Genomic DNA, 21,119 nt, shown 5'->3' on the forward strand with positions numbered 1-21,119 from the left:
TTGATGAATTTAGGCCCGATATACCTTCCGACCACAAAAAACGGATCACTGAAAGCTGCCTTTCTTTGGTGCAAATAGACAGTGGAGCAGCTATGATTAACAGCAAGGCAGAGAGAACGAAATTAACCTAGCAGCTTGAAAATTGCAAAGATATAACAGCAAATAAACAAAGCATGCATCATGCATCATCAACGTGAAACGACAGTACTACCAAAATAAACAAAAATATAACTAAATTGTGGATAATAATTGACTTACCCTCATAGACGGAGGTACTGGTGTAGCTTGACATAGGATGGTACCAAGTGTGTGCTTATTGCTGTACCACAAATTTGTTTGTAGGTGCTCCCTTCAAAGGTGAAGTAACTGTGGGTGAGGTTGGTAATGGTGACCAGGAAGCAGGTTTTAGGTTTGGAATCCATCAGGTGTTGGAGAAAGGTAGTATTCAATAGTGCCAAGGTCATGGGCATCTGGGATGTTAGTATTAAGGGATGGTCGGTTGGCTGAATTGTGGGAGAGGACTAAACAATGAGGTCATCGGTCCCATCAGATTAGGGAAGGATGGGGAAGGAAGTTCACCAAGCCCTTTCAAAGGAACCATCCATGCATTTGCCTGAAGTGATTTGGGGAAAACATGGAAACCTAAATCAGGATGGCTGGAAGCGGGGTTGAACCGTTGTCCTCCCAAATGCGAGTCCAGTGTGCTAACCACTGCGCCACCTCACTCAGTAATATAAAGGGAGGTGGCAGCAATTATGATGAGAAGGGCACTGTGTGGTACAGGAATAGGATGTGCAGAGAGCCAGTGGAGGAGGATAGGATGCATGTAATAGGCTGAAGGTCTACAAGAGCAGAGAGAGAGAGAGAGAGAGAGAGAGAGAGAGAGAGAGAGAGAGAGAGACTCTGGGGAGATGTGCCGGGATGGGTTTAAGGATTTGAGGAGAGACTGGAAATCCTGTTGCATTTCTGGAATGGAATCACTGTGGCAGAGTTGTAGGTGGATGACTGACAGCTGTTGGAGTCCTTCCACTGAGTAATCCTTGCAGCTGAAAATCACGTTGGTGGAGCCTTTGTCAACTGGTAGGATAATAATGCCAGGATCAGATTTTGGGTGGTGGATTGAGGTTCTCTCTGTGGATGTAAGGTTTGCTTGTATATTGAGAGATTTGAGGAATGACGACGAGGCAAGGTTTTACATGTAGAGTTGGTGGATGGATATAGTCCAAGACAGGAGCAGGAGGCGAAGAGGGTGGGTGGGGGGGGGGGGGGGGTTCTTGAGATGGTGGTGTGCATGGTGCTCTAGTTCCTGGAGGGCTATAGCTTCCTTGCAAGAAATGGGATACAAAAGTTTGGGATTGCATTGCAGGAGAATTTTACAGATGGAGTGTGACTGAGCAGGTGAGGTCAGTGTGGGCAAACTGGAATCAGAGAAGAGAAAGAGTGGAAGGGATGGGGTCCCTTCCCATCTATCCTCTTCCCTGTTCCCACTCCAGTACTACATGGCCTTCTATTCCACTGACACACCCACAGTATTTTTACTTCTCTCCTCTTACACTCCGTTCTCCCACCCCTCTCTGCTCTCTGTCTATATCTGATGACTGAGCCTAGTTGCCCTACACTCTCTCCACCATGTCACTATATGCTCCCACAAGCAGCACTCTGCTGTCCCCCAGCCCTATCTTCCTATCCCTCCCCCTCCCCACCCCAGCCTCCACCTTTCCATCACCAACCAGATTGCTTCTCCCATCATGTACAGTTGCTCGCAGTCTGGTCTTGACAGCCAGAGACTGTGTGTGTGTGTGTGTGTGTGTGTGTGTGTGTGTGTGTGGGCGTGTGTGTGTGTGTGTGTGGGTGTGTGGGCGCGCGCGCATGCTGTCTGCTTCATAGACCTTTTGGCTGAAAACTTACTTGTTTAGCTGTCTTTCTGTTGTGCCTGTCTGCAATTGAACATCTCCACTATATTGTAAGCAGCAATCTATCCTTTTCATAATACTGTCATTATTCCATCCTGGATTTTCCAAAGTTTGATTTCTCACATTCAACAATTTATGTATTTAAGTTATGCACAATTCCAACAATATCTGTTATTCACTTCATGTTATGAAATATTACAAAATATGAAGGAAAATGTCCAGACAAAAAACTAGTCAAATCACTGGCAATAGCATGTTGGAATCTTGTGCCCCAATGTATATCCTGATTGGAAAGATGCAAATATCTTGTAACTTAGCAACGTATAATTTATAACTAATCACCTTTTATCTTTCTCAGTTTCAACAGCAAAATATACCTCAACCATTCAATACACTTTATTTAAGCATTATAATTTTGTGTATTATGAAAAAACGCATATGCTCTTCTGCAAATAGTGAGCAATGTCAAGAACATAGCACAGTTAGTAATGAAGACTGTCTAAGAGTAGGCTGCGTATGGGGATATCTTTGGAAAGAACCAATCTGCTGTGGAAGCAAGATAGTTGTTGCTTTTCTGAAATGACTCATCAGCTCTCTCACACTTCCACTGCTGACTGCTTTCAAAGATGTTGCATATACAGTCTACAACCTGGTAGTGCCTATGTTACTATCTGTGCTATGTCCTCATATGGTGGGCACTTCCCTCACGGGGTTTGCAATACCTGCCCTTAATTTTTCCACCTCCCCAACACAGCCCTCATTCAACCCAGAAAGGAAACCAATAGTTCCAAAAGCTATAATAGTTTTGGGTAATATTATGTGTGTGTACTGGCATACCAAAAATTTCACTATTTAAAGTAAATAGTGGCCAACATTGTGTCCCATAATATTTTGTCATCTCCCAACATCTCTGGTCTGGTGCTTCCACAGCCAGAACACTGTACGCACACAAAATGTAGAACAACTGCTGAGTATTTCAGTACTAAACTTTGGAGTAATAATAGTACTGTCTAAACTTAATTCTTGATCTTATCCCTAAAGTACATCATTGTTATTTTGCCAAGAGTTCTCTAATGCTATCTGAGTGTTGTTGACGAATTCTCTTACTTTTGAAGAAAATTATATCATCATTTAATGTAACTTAGAAACACTTCTGGTTGATCTTAGAGAAAAAAAAGTGACAAAAAAAACATTAATCATTTTGTTCTATCATAAGAACAGTGGTCTTTGCTTGATTAGTAATCGATTCAGTATATACACTATGTGATCAGAAGTATCCAAACATCCCTAAAAACATATGTTTTTCATATTAGGTGCATTGTGGTACCACCTACTGCCAGGTGCTCCATATCAGCAAACTCAGTAGTCATTAGACATCATTGTGAGAGAGCAGCATGGGGTGCTCCGCAGAACTCACGGACTTCGAACGTGGTCAGGTGACTGGATGTTACTTGTGTCATCTGTCTGTATGCGAGATTTCCACTCCCCCAAACATCCCTAGGTCCACTGTTTCCAACATGATAGTCAAGTGGAAACGTCAAGGGACACATACAGTACAAAAGCGTACAGGCCGATCTCGTCTGTTGACTGACAGAGACCGCCGACATTTGAAGAGAGCTGTAATGTGTAATAGGCAGACATCTATCCAGACCATCACACAGGAATTCCAAATTGCATCAGGATCCTCTGCAAGTACTATGAAAGTTAGGCAGGATGTGATAAAACTTGGATTCATAGTCAAGCGGCTGCTCATAAGTCACATATCGCACCGGTATATGCCAAATGATGCCTCGCTTGGTGTAAGAAGCATGAACATTGAACGATTGAACAGTGTAAAAACTTTGTGTAGAGAGACGAATCATGGTACACAATGTGGCGATACGATGGCAGGGTGTGGGTATGGCGAATGCCTGGTGAACTTCATCTGCCAGCGTGTGTAGCATCAACAGTAAAATTTTGGAGGCAGTGGTGTTATGGTGTGGTCTTGCTTTTCATGGAGGGGGCTTGCACCCCTAGTTGTTTTGCATGGCACTATCAAAGCACAGGACTAAATTGATGTTTTAAGCACCTTCTTGCTTCCCACTGTTGAAGAGCAATTCAAGGATGGTGACTGCATCTTCCAACACAATCAAGCACCTGTTCATAATGCACAGCCTGTGGCGCAATGGTTACACGACAATAACACCCCTGTAATGGACTGGCCTGCACAGAGTGCTGACCTGAATCCTACAGAACATCTTTGGGATGTTTTGGAATGCCGACTTCGTGACAGGCCTCACCGACCGACATTGATACCTCTCCTCAGTGCAGCACCCCATGAAGAATGGGCTGCCATTCCCCAAGAAACCTTCCACCACCTGACATATGCCTGCGAGAGTGGAAGCTGTCATCAAAGCTAAGAATGGGCCAACATCATACTGAATTCCAGCATTACAACATCATACTGAATTCCAGCATTACCGATGGAGGGCGCCATGAACTTTTAAGTAATTTTCAGCCAGGTGTCCGGATACTTTTCATCATCTAGTGTATTACTGACAATGCAAGCACAGTTAACTAATTGTCACTTTTTTAACAGTAAGTTTTGCTGCCGGATTACACTGTTATGTGTGGTTAATGTTTGTGTCATATTCAAGCACAGCAACAGCACTGCTCTGTGAACTTAAGCAACTGTGAGGCAACATGTTTCCATTTTCATTGAGAAGCACCTACATGCTACCACATACTTACACTGAAGTATTCACATTAGTTCAGTGCAAAGAGTTTGCCATTCAAAATATGTTGACCTTTAAGGGGGCAGGGGGGGGGGGGGGGGGAAGATTGCTATGTTTTTACATACTCTGCTGCTCAGTGTGTACAGAACTAGTCCTGCTGGACTAACAATCACACTGTTAAAATATTTTGACATTATTATTATTCAGAATTAAAAAAAGAACTAGTTTTCTCTCAGATTCAATTGTGTGTGATTGCACATGTAACAGATTATTAGATTTGCCTCTCACAAACATTGTGCAGCCGTCGCCTGACAGATTTCAACTGGTAATAGCAAGAAACAAAGAACTGATTCAAACATTTCACAAGTCTTGAGTTTACTGGCATTGGGCTATCTTTCCAAGATACAATACACTTTCACGATAATGTCTTGCATTCCTACAAGATGTTAATTTTGTACCATTGATATCAATGCTAAGCAAATATGTTGAACTGTGTATTTGTCATCCTGCACAGTACACAGAAAAATAATGTTAATGGTCTAAGAACATTGTACTCGATAATGGCATGAAAACCAAAATCTAGATTGTACACAAGAAAAATACAGAAATATACAGTCAAATGGTGGTAAATCCTTTCAAAAAATACGTTTGACTATGGCTGAGCACCAACAAAAACTTTTTATTTTCCTCTGTTAGCTCTTCAACAAATGTTTCTCTTAAGAAACAGCAGCACACTTCCCACCAGTGAATAGATCACTTTTATATACATAAAGTTACAGGTGGTTATAATTAAACTGATGGTGTTCCCAAGTTCTACAGTGTAGGCTGTGTACCTCACAGGACACTAAAACTTCGTAGTTCATTAACTGGTGCACTTGCAAAGTGAAAAAAATAACAGTTCCACTTTCTAACACCAGGTGAAAACATGGTGCTGTAAGCAATCAGAATGTGTTGTTGGGTGTAGGGAAAGGGAAGGAATGATAAATACACGAAAACAGTGGTTCTGGCATGTTTATTAGGATATGGTCACACATTATATCACGTTCTCTGCCAGGGTCTCGACCACCTCTCATCGTGACCTGAAATGTAGAATATCCTATCCACTACCCTTCCCACCCCTTCCAGAGTGGTATTCCACTGCCCACCAATAACACACAGGTAAGGTTTTTATTTTGCAAATAAATTATTATGCACATTCTTTAAAACTACACTTTCCAAACAGGCTGCACCCCTAACATGGCATGGTTGACAGTTGCAGCATATCAGGTGTAATCAGAAAAGTATGTCATTGTATGCTATCCGACAGATCAGGAAGAGTTTGGATATGTCCCTGACAGACACTATCTTTCACATAGCCTCACAACCAGAAGTCACATGGATTTAGGTCAGAGGCTCTAGAAAGCTACACATCTCAAAATTGCCTAGAGGTGATACAGTCATCACCGAAGGTTTCTCGAAGCAAATCTTTCACCTGGAAAGTGACATGTGGTGTCGCCCTATTTGACACAAAAATCATGGTGTGGACACAAATGCACTCTTGCAATGTTGGAATCGTGTTGCACAAGGAGGTCCTTATAATGTGCAGATTTCACTGTACATGTAACAGGCCCACAAGGTGTTATCACTTCAATGAAAAACAGACTAAAGTTAAGAATCTTGTGGAACCACACCACAGTCACATAAGCAGAGTGTAGTGGATGTTCCTGCAAAACATATTGTAGAGTAGAGCCCCATATGTGACAGTTCTTTGCATTCACAACACAGCACAGAGTAAGGTGCAGCGTCCATTCAAAGAACTTTTCCGGGCACATATAATTCATTTCCATGTGTACCAAAAAATGAAGGGCAAAGTCATGACATTGTAGTCTATCTTGGGGCTTCATTTGGTGCACATTCTGAATCATGTTGGTATACTAGTGTACAATGAGCAACAAAAGCTTTTGAAGTGTTGCTCGGGAGAGAGATAACTTCCTTGACATATCTCAAGCACTGACTACAGAATCCAAGGCATGTGCTGCACAGTCAACTATAGCTATAGCAACTTTGTCAACAACTGCCATGGGAATGGGCTGCCTCCTCCTCCTTGCTGCACCACCTAATTCACCTGCATTTCCCAATTTCTTGATCATATTCTTTAATAATAGCGTTGTTATCAGGAGAAAGAAAACACGTTCTACGGATCGGAGTGTGGACTGTCAGATCCCTTAATCGGGCAGGTAGGTTAGAAAATTTAAAAAGGGAAATGGACAGGTTAAAGTTAGATATAGTGGGAATTAGTGAAGTTCGGTGGCAGGAGGAACAAGACTTTTGGTCAGGTGAATACAGGGTTATAAATACAAAATCAAATCGGGGTAATGCAGGAGTAGGTTTAATAATGAATAAAAAAATAGGAATGCAGGTAAGCTACTACAAACAGCATAGTGAACGCAGTATTGTGGCCAAAATAGATATGAAGCCCACGCCTACCACAGTAGTACAAGTTTATATGCCAACTAGCTACGCAGATGACGAAAAGATGGATGAAATGTACAATGACATAAAAGAAATTATTCAGATAGTGAAGGGAGACGAAAATTTAATAGTCATGGGTGACTGGAACTCGACAGTAGGGAAAGGAAGAGAAGGAAACATAGTAGGTGAATATGGAATGGGAGTAAGGAATGAAAGAGGAAGCTGCCTGGTAGAATTTTGCACAGAGTGTAACTTAATCATAGCTAACACTTGGTTCAAGAATCATGAAAGAAGGTTGTATACATGGAAGAAGCCTGGAGATACTGGAAGGTATCAGATAGATTATATAATGGTAAGAGATTCAGGAACCAGGTTTTAAATTTTAAGACATTTCCAGGGGCAGACGTGGACTCTGACCACAATCTACTGGTTATGAACTGTAGATTAAAACTGAAGAAACTGCAAAAAGGTGGTAAATTCAGGAGATGGGACCTGGATAAACTGAAAGAACCAGAGGTTGTAGAGAGCTTCAGGGAGAGCATTAGGGAACGATTGAAAAGAATGGGGGAAGGAAACACAGTAGAAGAAGAATGGGTAACTTTGAGAGATGAAATAGTGAAGGTAGCAGAGGATCAAGCAGGTAAAAAGATGAGGACTAATAGAAATCCTTGGGTAACAGAAGAGATATTGAATTTAATTGATGAAAGGAGAAAATACAAAAATGCAGTAAATAAAGCAGGCAAAAAAGAATACAAACGTCTCAAAAATGAGATCGACAGGAAGTGCAAAATGGCTAAGCAGGGATGGCTAGAGGACAAATGTAAGGATCTAGAGGCGCATATCACTAGGGGTAAGATAGATACTGCCTACAGGAAAATTAAAGAGATCTTTAGAGAAAAGAGAACAACTTTCATTAATATCAAAAGCTCAGATGGAAAACCAGTAATAAGCAAAGAAGAGAAAGCAGATAGGTGGAAGGAGTATATAGAGGGGTCTATACAAGGGCAATGTCCTTGAGGACAATATTATGGATGTAGATGAAAATGAAATGGGAGATATGATACTGCGTGAAGAGTTTGACAGAGCACTGAAAGACCTAAATCAAAACAAGGCCCCGGGAGTAGACAACATCCCACTAGAACTAATGACAGCCTCGGGAGGGCCAGGCCTAACAAAACTCTACCATCTAGTGAGCAAGATGTATGAGACACGCAAAATACTCTCAGACTTAAAGAAGAATATAATGATTCCAATCCCAAAGAAAGTAGGTGTTAGATGTAAAATAACCGAACTATCAGTTTAATAAGCCGCGGCTGAAAAATACTAACACGAATTCTTTACAGACAAATGGAAAAACTGGTAGAAGCAGACCTCTGAGAAGAGCAGTTTGGATTCCGTACAAATGTTGGAACACGTGAGGCAATACTGACCCTATGACTTATCTTAGAAAATAGATTAAGGAAAGGCAAACCTACATTTCTAGCATTTGTAGACTTAGAGAAAGCTTTTGACAATGTTGACTGGAATACTCTCTTTCAAATTCTGAAGGTGGCACGGGTAACATACAGGGAGCGAAAGGCTATTTACAATTTATACAAAAACCAGATGGCAGTTACAAGAGTCGAGGAGAATGAAAGGGAAGCAGTGGTTGGGAAGGGAGTGAGACAGGGTTGTAGCCTATCCCCAATGTTATTCAATCTGTACATTGAGCTACCAGTAAAGGAAACAAAAGAAAAATTTGGAGTAGGAATTAAAATCCATGGAGAGACAGCAAAGGACCTGGAAGAGCAGCTGAACGGAATGGACAGTGTCTTGAAGGAGGGTATAAGATGAACATCAACAGAAGCAAATCGAGGATAATGCAATGTAGTCGAATTAAATCGGGTGATGCTGCTGGAATTAGATTAGGAAATGAGAGGCTTAAAGCAGTAAATGAGTTTTGCTATTTGGGGAGCAAAATAACTGATGATGGTCGAAGTAGAGAGGATATAAAATGTACACTGGCAATGGCATGGAAAGTGTTTCTGAAGAAGAGAAATTTGCTAATATTGAGTAAAGATTTAAGTGTCAGGAAGTCGTTTCTGAAAGTATTTGTATGGAGTGTAGCCATGTATGGAAGCGAAACGTGGATGATAAATAGTTTGGACAAGAAGAGAATAGAAGCTTTCGAAATATGGTGCTACAGAAGAATGCTGAAAATTAGATGGGTAGATCACATAACTAATGAGGAGGTATTGAATAGAATTGGAAAGAAGAGAAATTTGTGGCACAACGTGACTAGAGGAAGGGATCGGTTGGTAGGGCATATTCTTAGGCATCAAGGGAATCCAATTTAGTATTGGAGGGCAGCGTGGAGGGTAAAAATTGTAGAGGGAGACCAAGAGATGAATACACTAAACAGATTCAGAAGGATGTAGGTTGCAGTAGGTACTGGGAGATGAAGAAGCTTGCACAGGATAGAGTAGCATGGAGAGCTGCATCAAACCAGTCTCAGGACTGAAGACCACCACAACAACAACAACATTCTTTAACCCATTTATTGACAACGGGCCTCTTTGCAGATGTTTCTGTCGGCAATATTCCCACACTGCAGCACTGCTATTGCTGCCATTCTGATAAAATAACTTTACCAGCAGTGCACTGTTTTTCTTCTAAATAGCCATTGTGTTACATACGTGAAGCTTCAACTTTCTTACCCTTTACACCACCAGTCATTTCACAATTGTTGTTGTTGTGGTCTTCAGTCCTGAGACTGGTTTGATGCAGCTCTCCATGCTACTCTATCCTGTGCAAGCTTTTTCATCTCCCAGTACCTACTGCAACCTACATCCTTCTGAATCTGTTTAGTGTATTCATCTCTTGGTCTCCCTCTACGATTTTTACCCTCCACGCTGCCCTCCAATACTAAATTGGTGATCCCTTGATGCCTCAGAACATGTCCTACCAACCGATCCCTTCTTCTGGTCAAGTTGTGCCACAAACTCCTCTTCTCCCCAATCCTATTCAATACTTCCTCATTAGTTATGTGATCTACCCATCTAATCTTCAGCATTCTTCTGTAGCACCACATTTCGAAAGCTTCTATTCTCTTCTTGTCCAAACTATTTATCGTCCATGTTTCACTTCCATACATGGCTACACTCCATACGAATACTTTCAGAAATGACTTCCTGACACTTAAATCAATACTGGATGTTAACAAATTTCTCTTCTTCAGAAACGCTTTCCTTGCCATTGCCAGCCTACATTTTATATCCTCTCTACTTCGACCATCATCAGTTTTTGCTCCCCAAATAGCAAAACTCCTTTACTACTTTAAGTGCCTCATTTCCTAATCTAATTCCCTCAGCATCACCCGACTTAATTAGACTACATTCCATTATCCTTGTTTTGCTTTTGTTGATGTTCATCTTATATCCTCCTTTCAAGACACTGTCCATTCCATTCAACTGCTCTTCCAAGTCCTTTGCTGTCTCTGACAGAATTACAATGTCATCGGCGAACCTCAAAGTTTTTATTTCTTCTCCATGAATTTTAATACCTACTCCGAATTTTTCTTTTGTTTCCTTTACTGCTTGCTCAATATACAGATTGAACAACATCGGGGAGAGGCTACAACCCTGTCTTACTCCCTTCCCAACCACTGCTTCCCTTTCATGTCCCTCGACTCTTATAACTGCCATCTGGTTTCTGTACAAATTGTAAATAGCCTTTCGCTCCCTGTATTTTACCCCTGCCACCTTTAGAATTTTAAAGAGAGTATTCCAGTCAACATTGTCAAAAGCTTTCTCTAAGTCTACAAATGCTAGAAACGTAGGTTTGCCTTTCCTTAATCTTTCTTCTAAGATAAGTCGTAAGGTCAGTATTGCCTCACGTGTTCCAGTGTTTCTACGGAATCCAAACTGATCTTCCCCGAGGTTGGCTTCTACTAGTTTTTCCATTCGTCTGTAAAGAATTCGTGTTAGTTTTCACAATAGAAATCAACATATGTCACCAGGTGACAAAAAGCATACTGACGTCAAAAAAGTTTTAGTCAGACGCAGTGTGTTTCAAGACCTTACACAAATGTGGTATCTTTAGTTGGATATACAATAAATATTGATCATCACCTGTAACAGCTGAAGTTATTTCAAGGGCAGAAGCTGAAGAGTAATTGTAAGCAACGTATCAATATTAAACGTGTACCAAAATTTTCGCACTTTGGCCACTCTGAACCCCCTCAATGTTCATTCCATTTTGCTATAATCATTTTGCTTTGGCACTGAGTTACATCAACTGATATGGGTAAACTTCTCTTGAAACATGTTGAAAAACCCCATATGAAAATTGGCAGCAAATTGTTTAAAGTTAAATCTTAATAATTATGTTTACACACTGAAATCTTAAGCTGACCTTGATTGAAGCCATAGTCAAACTAGCATTCCATCTCTCTAATAATTTTTGATGAAATAATTAAAAAAATAAAATTTTAAGAATATAGTATGATGAAATAAGAGTAATGTGACAAACATCGATGGTGGGGCAATTTGAGCCTGGCTAGCCAGAAGCAGTCTGCCACTGAAAGCAATTAGATTCAGCCAGTAGCAATAAATAATAGTTACTGTTCGAATGCTATTAACAACAGTTTATTGTTAAAGTGTCTTGGGTGATATTTAAAGTGACAAAGGTTTAATAGGAGAAAAGAGTAATTACTATTCAAAGACCTTCTCTTCACCTGTTCCTTACAGTGGAAACAGTTTTTTTGCCACCAACCTCACCCATCAAACTTAACCCAAAATCAATATTGAACCCAGTCTGACTCCACTAACTTACCCATCAAATTGTGATCCACCTCGCAGCCCTCAAATCAATGCTGTTAACTTTCAATAATTTCTTAACCTCGAACCTTGCCTCACCATCGTTCTCCAAATCCTTCAACATGGAAACCACTCTTACATTCACAGAAAGAACCACAATCCACCACCTAAAAACTGACTAACCTATAATCCTACCTGCCCACATAGGTTGCACCACTGGTTATAAACCACAGGGATTACCTAGCATGGGATTCAACCAGCTGGCAGAAATGTCCACCTACAAACCCTGGCACAGTGATCCCATTCCTGAAATCCAGCAGCATCTCTAGTCCCTCCTCAAGCCCTTAGGTCCGTCCCAGAATCTCTGCCCTGAGGCTACGTCTCTTTTCACTCCCAAACACTTCTTGCACCTCTACTTTCTACACGATTCCTGAAGTTCGTAAATGAATCAATCACCAAGGATGCCCTATTACTGTGCCCCTATAGAGAGAATCTCTGTTCTCATGGACTAACACCTTCAACCTACTACCCGTAACCTACCTTACAGCATAGAAGGCAACAGCCATTTCCTCCTATGACTCTTCACACTTGCTGCTCCTTTACCACCTCATGCCCTGCTTGTCGCTGTCCATGCTACCTCCCAGTACACCATCATCCCAATCCTCATGGTACTGCTGCTACTGAACAACACCTTTAACAATGCTCAACTGACTCCAAAGCTACAATCTCCTTCCTGGTCTCCCTGACCATGTGCCATCTACAGGAATCATTCCCAACCACCCACAATCCCAAACCCATCACCTGGTTCAGATTTAATTATGACATCTGCATGGCCTGGACTGACAGTGAGGATACCATATCACATTCCTCCAGAGCCTCAACTCCTCCTCCCTCATTCATTTCATCTGGAGCTTCTCATCCAAGCAAGCCACCTTCCTCAATGTTGACCTCCACCTCAAGGATGGGTACACAAGTATCTCAGTCTACACCAAATCTACAACCAGCAATTCCATTCTATACCAAAAGTTCCTTCCATACAACGTAAAACACCAGAGGTTGTCTCTTGTGCAGTGACAAGCAATCCCTAAACCAAATATACCAAGGATCCTACTGAAATTACCCACACAACCTAGTCCAGATACAGATTCCCCAAGCGTTATCTCTCCAGTCACCTAACACCTCCCACAAATTCACCATGCGGTCACGAAGAAGCACTCCTCCATGACTCAGTACCACCTAGGACCAGAGCAAGTGAATCACATTCTTCGCCAGAGTTTCGACTACCTCTCATCATGACCCGAAATGTAAAATAACCTACCCACTATCCTCCGTTCCCCTACCACAGTGGTATTCTACAGCCCATAAATAGCATATAGGTATGGTTTTTATTTTGAAAATAAATTATTATGTGCATTCTTTCCAAACTACACTTCGTTGGATGTTGTGCAACGTCAGTAACTGGAAACTGATTACTTTTTCAATACTTATTTGCAGAATGTAAAGGTATTTAAAACTGTTTCACAAAATGGTCCATAAGGATATAATTTGCTATATTATTAGGCAATTTCACATTTTTGCAATCAGACAGAACCTGCATCTATATTTGCATTTATTACAGAATAGCAAAATTTTCAGGTTCCTACTCATTTCATAACTCACTGGAAATTGGAGTATCCTTGTCCATCTCTGCTCCACCCCAGCTCCCAGCCCCGTGCTACAAGGTTAATTTCTCTGCAATAGACCTAGATGCAAGATCTGTCCCATACATCCCCCCACTACCACCTACTTTAGCCCTGTCACAGACATCTCCTATCCCATCAAAAGTAGGGCTACCTGTGAAAACACCCATGTTATCTAAAAACTAAGCTGCTCAGTTTGCTGCTTTCTACATGGACAGAACAACTTTCAAGTGTATGTCCACATTAATGGCCACAGCCAAATAGTGGACAAGAGACAGATGGACCACCCAGTTGCTGAACATGCTTCCCAACACAATGTGCTTCACTTCAATGACTGTTTCACAGCCTGCACCATCTGGATTCTTCCTACTAACATCAGCTTTTCTGAATCATGCTGGCAGGAACTTTCTCTACAATATATCCTTCATTCCTGTAACCCCTCTGGCCTGAACCTACGCTAGTTCCTGCCTTCCACCTACCTGTCTCCTCCTCTGCTCCCCTTCCAACACTTCATGCCTTGCACCCCACCAAAAAATCTACTTGTCTCCAACAGCACAGCCTCCTGACTCTGCACCCAGCAGCCCATCTCTCCCCACCATGTACCTGCACACTTCCAAAGGCAGTGTAACTATTCACACTTTACAGGAAGACCGTGCATTTGATTGTTGACTGATTTTGTTTTGCAGTTGCTATAAAAGAAGACACTATAACATGGCAGTCAGCAATGAGATAAACAATGATAACTTAGACAACCTAGGGGAGATGGGCAGTTTGGGAAATGGGACCCCATCTCCCTCTCAGTGGGCTGTTAAATCTACATCCATGGTCTCTGCTTCTGTGGAAACAGAACTGACACAGTCAAACGAATCCCTAATCCCTTCTGGTGTTACAGGAGTCGTACTCCAGCTCCACGAGGGGCTAGCATGTGTCTTCACTCATTTCAAAATGAGAAAAGTAAACAACAAGCAACACACACAACCCAAAGCAAAGCTGAGTACACAAAGCATTTGGTAATGGCTGCTGCACAATTGCTTGCCAAGCTGGCCAGTGTCATGAAGGAGGTAGTTCAAGCCTGACCTGTAGTGGTATATTAAGCAAATGTAGGTCAAACCAACATCCCTGCCCACCTTTCATCTGAAAGTGCTACAGTGAACCACAATAAAAAATTTTAGCTAGCTAAAAAAACAGACATGTTTATCGGGTCTATGATGCTAGATGCACGGCCGGGTCCTACATTACCACACATTGTATGTATCTTGAAGGGATCATTCCACTGCCAACAATTGATGTGGGACCACAGCAGAACTTAGGAGCAAACTGATATGTCGTCACATTCATGCACAGGTATGACTTATTGTGAAACACCATTTTCAATACTTATTTGGAGAATATAAAGGTATTTAAAACTGTCTCATAAAATGGTCCCTCCAGATATAATTTGCTATATTATTAGGCAACTCCGCAATTTCACATTTTTGCAAATTGAGTCAGAACCTGCATCTACATTTGCATTTATTACAAAATAGCAAATTTTTCAGGTTCCTACTCCTTTCATAATTCATTCAAAACAATTGTTCCATGGAAAATTCAGTGTGAATCATCATGTTATGCTAGTGAGTTGAAACCCATGTGAAGACATCTGGAACAAAGAGCACATTCACCTCGTTTGCAGGTTCAATACTGTTTTGCTCGTCTTATTAATTATAGACCAAACTTATGGCAGTACAAGAACATTGTAGAATGTGGACAGCTTTAATTACAATCTGTGAATCAAATATTTCTGAAAACGCTCTCCAGAATTCAGTTAAATTTTTTTTCACTATATTCAGACTATCATGACTTCATACCACATGAAAAGTATTTATTAAGGTTTATGACACTACTTACTTTAGATTTGTAATGGCATGCACTGGAGTATACTCTCTTGTAGAGGGCAAATAACACAGGTGTAAAGCTGGCATAGGACACTGGAGGCAGGGCAGGCTCTGAGGAGCCACTGACATGTTCTGCAAACAGCCGGTGCATGTTCACTATGCACAGTGTTAGTTCTTCCTCCGGTACAATAAGCTTGCGTGACTCTGTAACAAAAACATGCACTACAGAGGGCACTCAACAGCTACTGACAACCTTTCAAGACAGACTTAACAAGCACATGAGACACAAGGACAGTAACTAAAGGAAGATCTATGCTAGGGACACAGTGATGTACAAATGACACTAATTCTCATTACAACAAACATTTTCTTCCAAAGTAAGCCATCTTAAATACCAACTGCAGAAAAGAAAGAGGAGGAGCAGGTAGACTTACGTAAGTTAAATTCAGGGATTACTGGATGTGTCTATTGGCTGTGCTGGGAGCTGTAGCTCCTAAAGCCAAGGAATAGACAGCCCAGCTATCATTTTGTGATCACAAACTTAAGAGAAAGAGCGAAAGTAAATTCTTTCAACAAATATTTAAATATACATAAAGTAATCAAGCTTTTTCTGAACACCGTGCCTCACAGCCAACAAATATGTCTCGGATGAATTTGTGTGCACAAAGACCATAAAGCTACACCAGTATTTTGTTTAACAACATTTAAGATCTGTAGTTTGACTTCATTAATCATATTACAGCATGCTCGAGTATATTCATTTGTGTCAACAAGATAAGAAGATAAAAAATACCTTTGAAAAACGGAAGCTTACCCTCCTATAGACTGTATGGGTCACCTAAGATACCCAAGCCCAACGTCCCATTGAGACTGATAGTAAGCGCCACTGGGGCTCCTACTCAAGAGCTGGCTAGATTTCCTGCTTCTTGTTGCAACCGTATACAGGTAAAACTGTCACTCATATTAAAAATTCCATGCATTTTATTGAAAAACTGAGGGAGATCACAGTTAGTCCAAGTGACATCCTTGTCAGTTTCGATGTAGTATCCCTGTTCACCATGGTCCCTGTTGAAGCTCTTTCTTACGTAGCTGATATGTTTCCTAATGATATAACAGCTTTGTTTCGACATTGTCTATCCTCGACTTATTTTCAATACAACGGCGAGTTTTATGAACAAACTGATGGGGTGGCCATGGGTAGCCCTCCGAGTCCTGCTATTGCTAATCTATTTATGGAGTTTTCCGAACAACAAGTGCTGCAGTCGGCCAAAAAAAAGCCCTTTGAAATGGTATCAATACGTGGATGACACCTTTGTGATATGGAATCATGCTGAAGAGGAACTGAGTGATTTTTTGGTGCACAAACAGTTTCAATTCAAACATACAATTCACCATGGAGAAAGAGAGTAATGGACAACTAAATTTTTTGGATATATTGGTTATTAAACGGGCAGATGGGACTTTGGGGCACAAGGTATATAGGAAAGACAAACACACCGATCGTTACCTACATAAGGATTCGAATCATCATCCTAGGCAGAAGAGAGGAGTCATAAAAACTTTAGTGGACAGGGCTGATAACATCTGTGAGCCAATTTATTTGCAGAATGAATTAAGCCATTTGCAAATGGCTTTCAAGAGAAATGGGTACACTGACAACGAAATAGATCGAGCACTCCACTCTAGAAGAAAATTGTCCGAAAATACAGGACAACAACCCCCGTCGGCTGGAAAAATTTTTCTTCCATTTATTCATAACATCAGGGACCGTATTCGGAAAGTTTTGGCCAAGTTTCAAGTGGAGACAATCTTTTGACCTACCAAGAAAATTAGTGAAAGTTTAAGATCGGCGAAAGACACACGACACCCCTTAGGTGTGTATAAAATTCCGTGTAGCTGTGGCATGGTTTATATTGGAACAACTAAAAGGAGTGTTAATACCCGCCTAACGGAACACAAAAGGAACTGTAGATTGGGACAAATTGATAAATCAGCTGTAGAGGAACACGTTTTCAAAGACGGTGATCACGAAATAAAATTTAGTGAGACAAACGTGATAGCTAGGACCTCACATTATTATACCCGCATGTATAGAGAAGCTATACAAATCTACAAGCACGAAAATAATTTTAATAAAAAAGAAGAAGGATTAAAACTAGACAAGATATGGCGGTCGACTCTGCACCAACAAAGTGACTATCGATTACCTATAATCGAGACAGATGGCACTAGCCAGAGATAGATTTAAAGTCGAAAGCACGTGGTGATTGGTGGCGCCATCTAAGTGCTCTATATAAGCGGGACCTCCAGCGCCTGGCAGCCAGTTGCCGACTCACCTCAGAAGATGTTGCCCGCAGTAGGCAACGAAACGTCAGGAAGGAGACGCAGTTTTATATAAGGACCACGGCAATTCAGCCCGGAAGTTTTAACTAATGAATATCCATGAATATTTTTAAAAAATTAACTTTTTTGCTATTTTAGTGGAATATTTTATTTTCTATTTTTTAATATCAAAAACCTATTTCAAAAAATTAAATTTTCTGCTGTGAGATATGTAGCTTAATCTTCATCATCTTATTACAGTATGAGAGAGGATATTCATTTGTATCAACAGTGTAGGAAGTAGCTTGCTATGTCAACAATGCAGTAGTATATAGGTGTCGAACTGCTGCTGTGCGCCAGTGTCACTTCTATTCGAGCTCACATGTGAACTTTCACTAACTGTAGTCTTGGCCTGGCATGGTATTTGTTTAATATTAAAATTACTCTCTGCAGTGCGCTACCTGTATACATTCATAGGAAAGTTACTTTGCTCTTAAGCAGTGCTTAGTTGCACATGACGTGGCATTGTGTGAGGAAAAGGTACCGATAAAAGTAAGTCTAGGTGTATTGCAGTGCTTCTGTTGACAATCAACCAATGAGTCCTCAAAAATCAAGTGGTAGATATTGAAAATCATACTGCTGTGGCACACTGCACATAGTCTGACGAATTGATGGTGTTTACTTATAGCAATCTTACTACAATAACTTCCTAACTATTATATTCTGAAAAGTCAGATCATTTGCCATATATTTGACAGTGTAAGTTTATTCAATATTTTCTACTGTACGATAAGTTAGCTAAAATCCAGTGAAGTTGTACTGCACACAAGGGTACATTCCAATCAGCTTAACATGCAGAGACCCCAGGAATAATGCTAACTGCCTTCACCAGCTGCACGAGTCTCTAGAAAGAGCTGGCAACAGTATCTGATTGTATGCAACATATTACTGAAGCTGACATGACTGACAATCCACAGCTGTCTGCAATATGTGCTGTCAATTGCTCACAGAATGGTCACCTCTAGTTGGCTGACAATTCCTCATGGGATACAGTCCAAATACAAATCTGAATTTTTCTCCTCTTGTGATGCTACTTCCGTACAGGGGCCAATCCTATGCCTAACATCCAAACTGCTTACAACTACCAGCCCCTTCTTTCCCCTCTTGTTGTCTCTATCTTCACAGGTAAAGAAACCACTGCTTGAACATGAAAGGCAAGACAAACTGACTACATCTCATTATCGGTAGGCAGCAATGCATCAAAACTATTAATCAGAAATACAGAAACCTTCTGACCAACCGCCACATACAACCATCCCACTGAAACAGCTCTATATGTGGGCACTATCTGCCAGCACCACCAAGTGGCTGCCTGAGGCTAGATATAGATTCTCTGTAGACCACAAATTACAAAAGATTCATTTGAGCACTCAATCATTCAATGCGATTTCGTGGTTTTCATTATTTTTCCAAATAACTATTTCAGAAATGAAAAAAAGAAAGAAGGAATAAATTAAAGAAAAATAGAAGCTACTTAGTTTTTTGGGCATTCACAAGATTGTAGAAATACCCTACGAAAAGGACAAAGTGACAAAACCTCTACAGCTTGCTTTGTGATACTATAGGGAATATCAGCCAGCCAGGGACTCACTCTCATAACAAATCCATTGTTTGTCTCCCTGTGATTAGGTTGCAATGGTAGCCCAGTGGGGGAGGCAAAGTCACTGAGCATGGGTAATGGGCATTTTGTTTCTTTTAGCTTTGGGCATTATTACCACAGCAATTGGTTTTCACTAACAATTTCACATACACATAAACAGGAGCAGTGTCTTATGAGTTTCATAAAACATAACAGAAAGCTAACAAATCCATTAGCAAACAATTTACCAATGTTATACCGTACAGAAAGTTAAGAATGAACCAGTGTATACATCCAACAGCAATGGACAAGAAGCAGAATTGTTGTTTTAACTTCATAACAGAAAAAAAGTCCCATAATGCACTGCTCTGTTTTGTGTTTATTCTTGTGTGAAACAGTCAGTGAATACTAACCTTTCATATTTATTCTACTGTAAAAGAGTCATCAAAATATTAACCAGTGCTCAATACTAACAGAAACACTACGTACTGTGTTCATGTTTAGTGTCTTTTCTCCCATTGATAATCCATACAGTACAGCGTAAGAAACTTTGATGCTTAAAGCTAATCTTTAGCTAGGAATCTGAAGGGGGGATGGCATGTGCACAAGCTGTCATGTGTCACACAGACATCAGAACTGGTGAGGTGTGGTGCACCATAAAGATGATGTACAGGTGTGGATTGGGAGGGGGAGACAGCACTGTTGGGTACAGTGTGTGGGGCAGTGGGTTAGTGGAGATTAAGGCCAGGAGGATTATGGGATTCAAATACCTGCTGCAAGGGTAACTACCATCTACATAGTTCAGAAAAGCTGAAGCTGGAGGGAAGGACCCAGATGACATGGGTTGTGAAGCAACCACTGAACTCCAACACATTGTGCTCATCAGCTTGTTAAGCCACTGGGTGATCAACTTTAATCCTGACCAAAGTTTGGCAGTAGGCATTCGTTCTGGTGGACAGCTGATTGGTGGTCATGCCACATAAAATTCTGTGTGGTTACTGCAACAGAGCTGGTGTATTATATGGTTGCTTTGATATGTGGCCTCGCCTCTGATGGAATAGTATTAAAACTGTGACAGGAATGGAGCAGAATGTGCTAGGTGGGTGAATCAGACTGATCTTGCACCTGGGTCTTCCACAGCAATGTGACCCCTGTGGCAAGGGCTTGAGAGTGGGAGGGGCATATGGATTGACCAGGATTGCGTTGGTTGGCTGGGTGACAGAATGCCACTTTATGAAATGTAGGAAGGAAATTAAGTAGGATGTCCTTTGTATAAAACATTCTTGGGCTTCTTGCCACTTCAATTCAGGGTAAAACCTTGAGCTTTCGAAGATTTCCACCACAATCTTCATCAGGAGTAACTGTTACTCCTGATGGAGACGATGTTGGAAGTTGTTAAAAGCTCAAGATTTTACTCCGAATTGCCATGGCAAGAAGTCCGAGAATGTTTTACACGACAGTGCCATCGCAAATGACTTTGTTCTCAGGATGTGCCTTATTTCTGGGCAAGATGATAGTCAAAACTCTGGAGGAGGACAGGATTAAGTTGCTTCTGTCAGGAGTGATACTTAGCGACAAGGGGGGCATTCCTTTGCAGTTTATTTTTGGGGGTGGTGGGGGCATTAGGGGTGAATAAGGTTATGGCACCAGAAATCCATTTGTGGACAAGGTTGGCGGTGGTCGTGCCTGCCTGTGTAGGTCTTTGTGGGATCTTCAGCATACAGGGAAAGA

The 21,119-nt window shown here is 41.1% G+C and overlaps 1 protein-coding gene across 2 annotated transcripts in view; it reads right to left on the minus strand.

The window, feature by feature from the left end:
* Positions 1–21,119, minus strand: part of LOC126458381 (transport and Golgi organization protein 6 homolog) — a 108,344-nt gene that overhangs the window by 34,677 nt on the left and 52,548 nt on the right. For both annotated transcript variants that reach the window (XM_050095363.1, XM_050095361.1), the window contains exon 8: positions 15,441–15,631. In XM_050095363.1, the coding sequence (XP_049951320.1) occupies positions 15,441–15,631 (191 nt within the window). The remainder of the gene's footprint in view (positions 1–15,440; positions 15,632–21,119) is intronic.

Source organism: Schistocerca serialis, chromosome 2, assembly GCF_023864345.2.
Source record: "Schistocerca serialis cubense isolate TAMUIC-IGC-003099 chromosome 2, iqSchSeri2.2, whole genome shotgun sequence".
NCBI lineage: Eukaryota > Metazoa > Arthropoda > Insecta > Orthoptera > Acrididae > Schistocerca > Schistocerca serialis.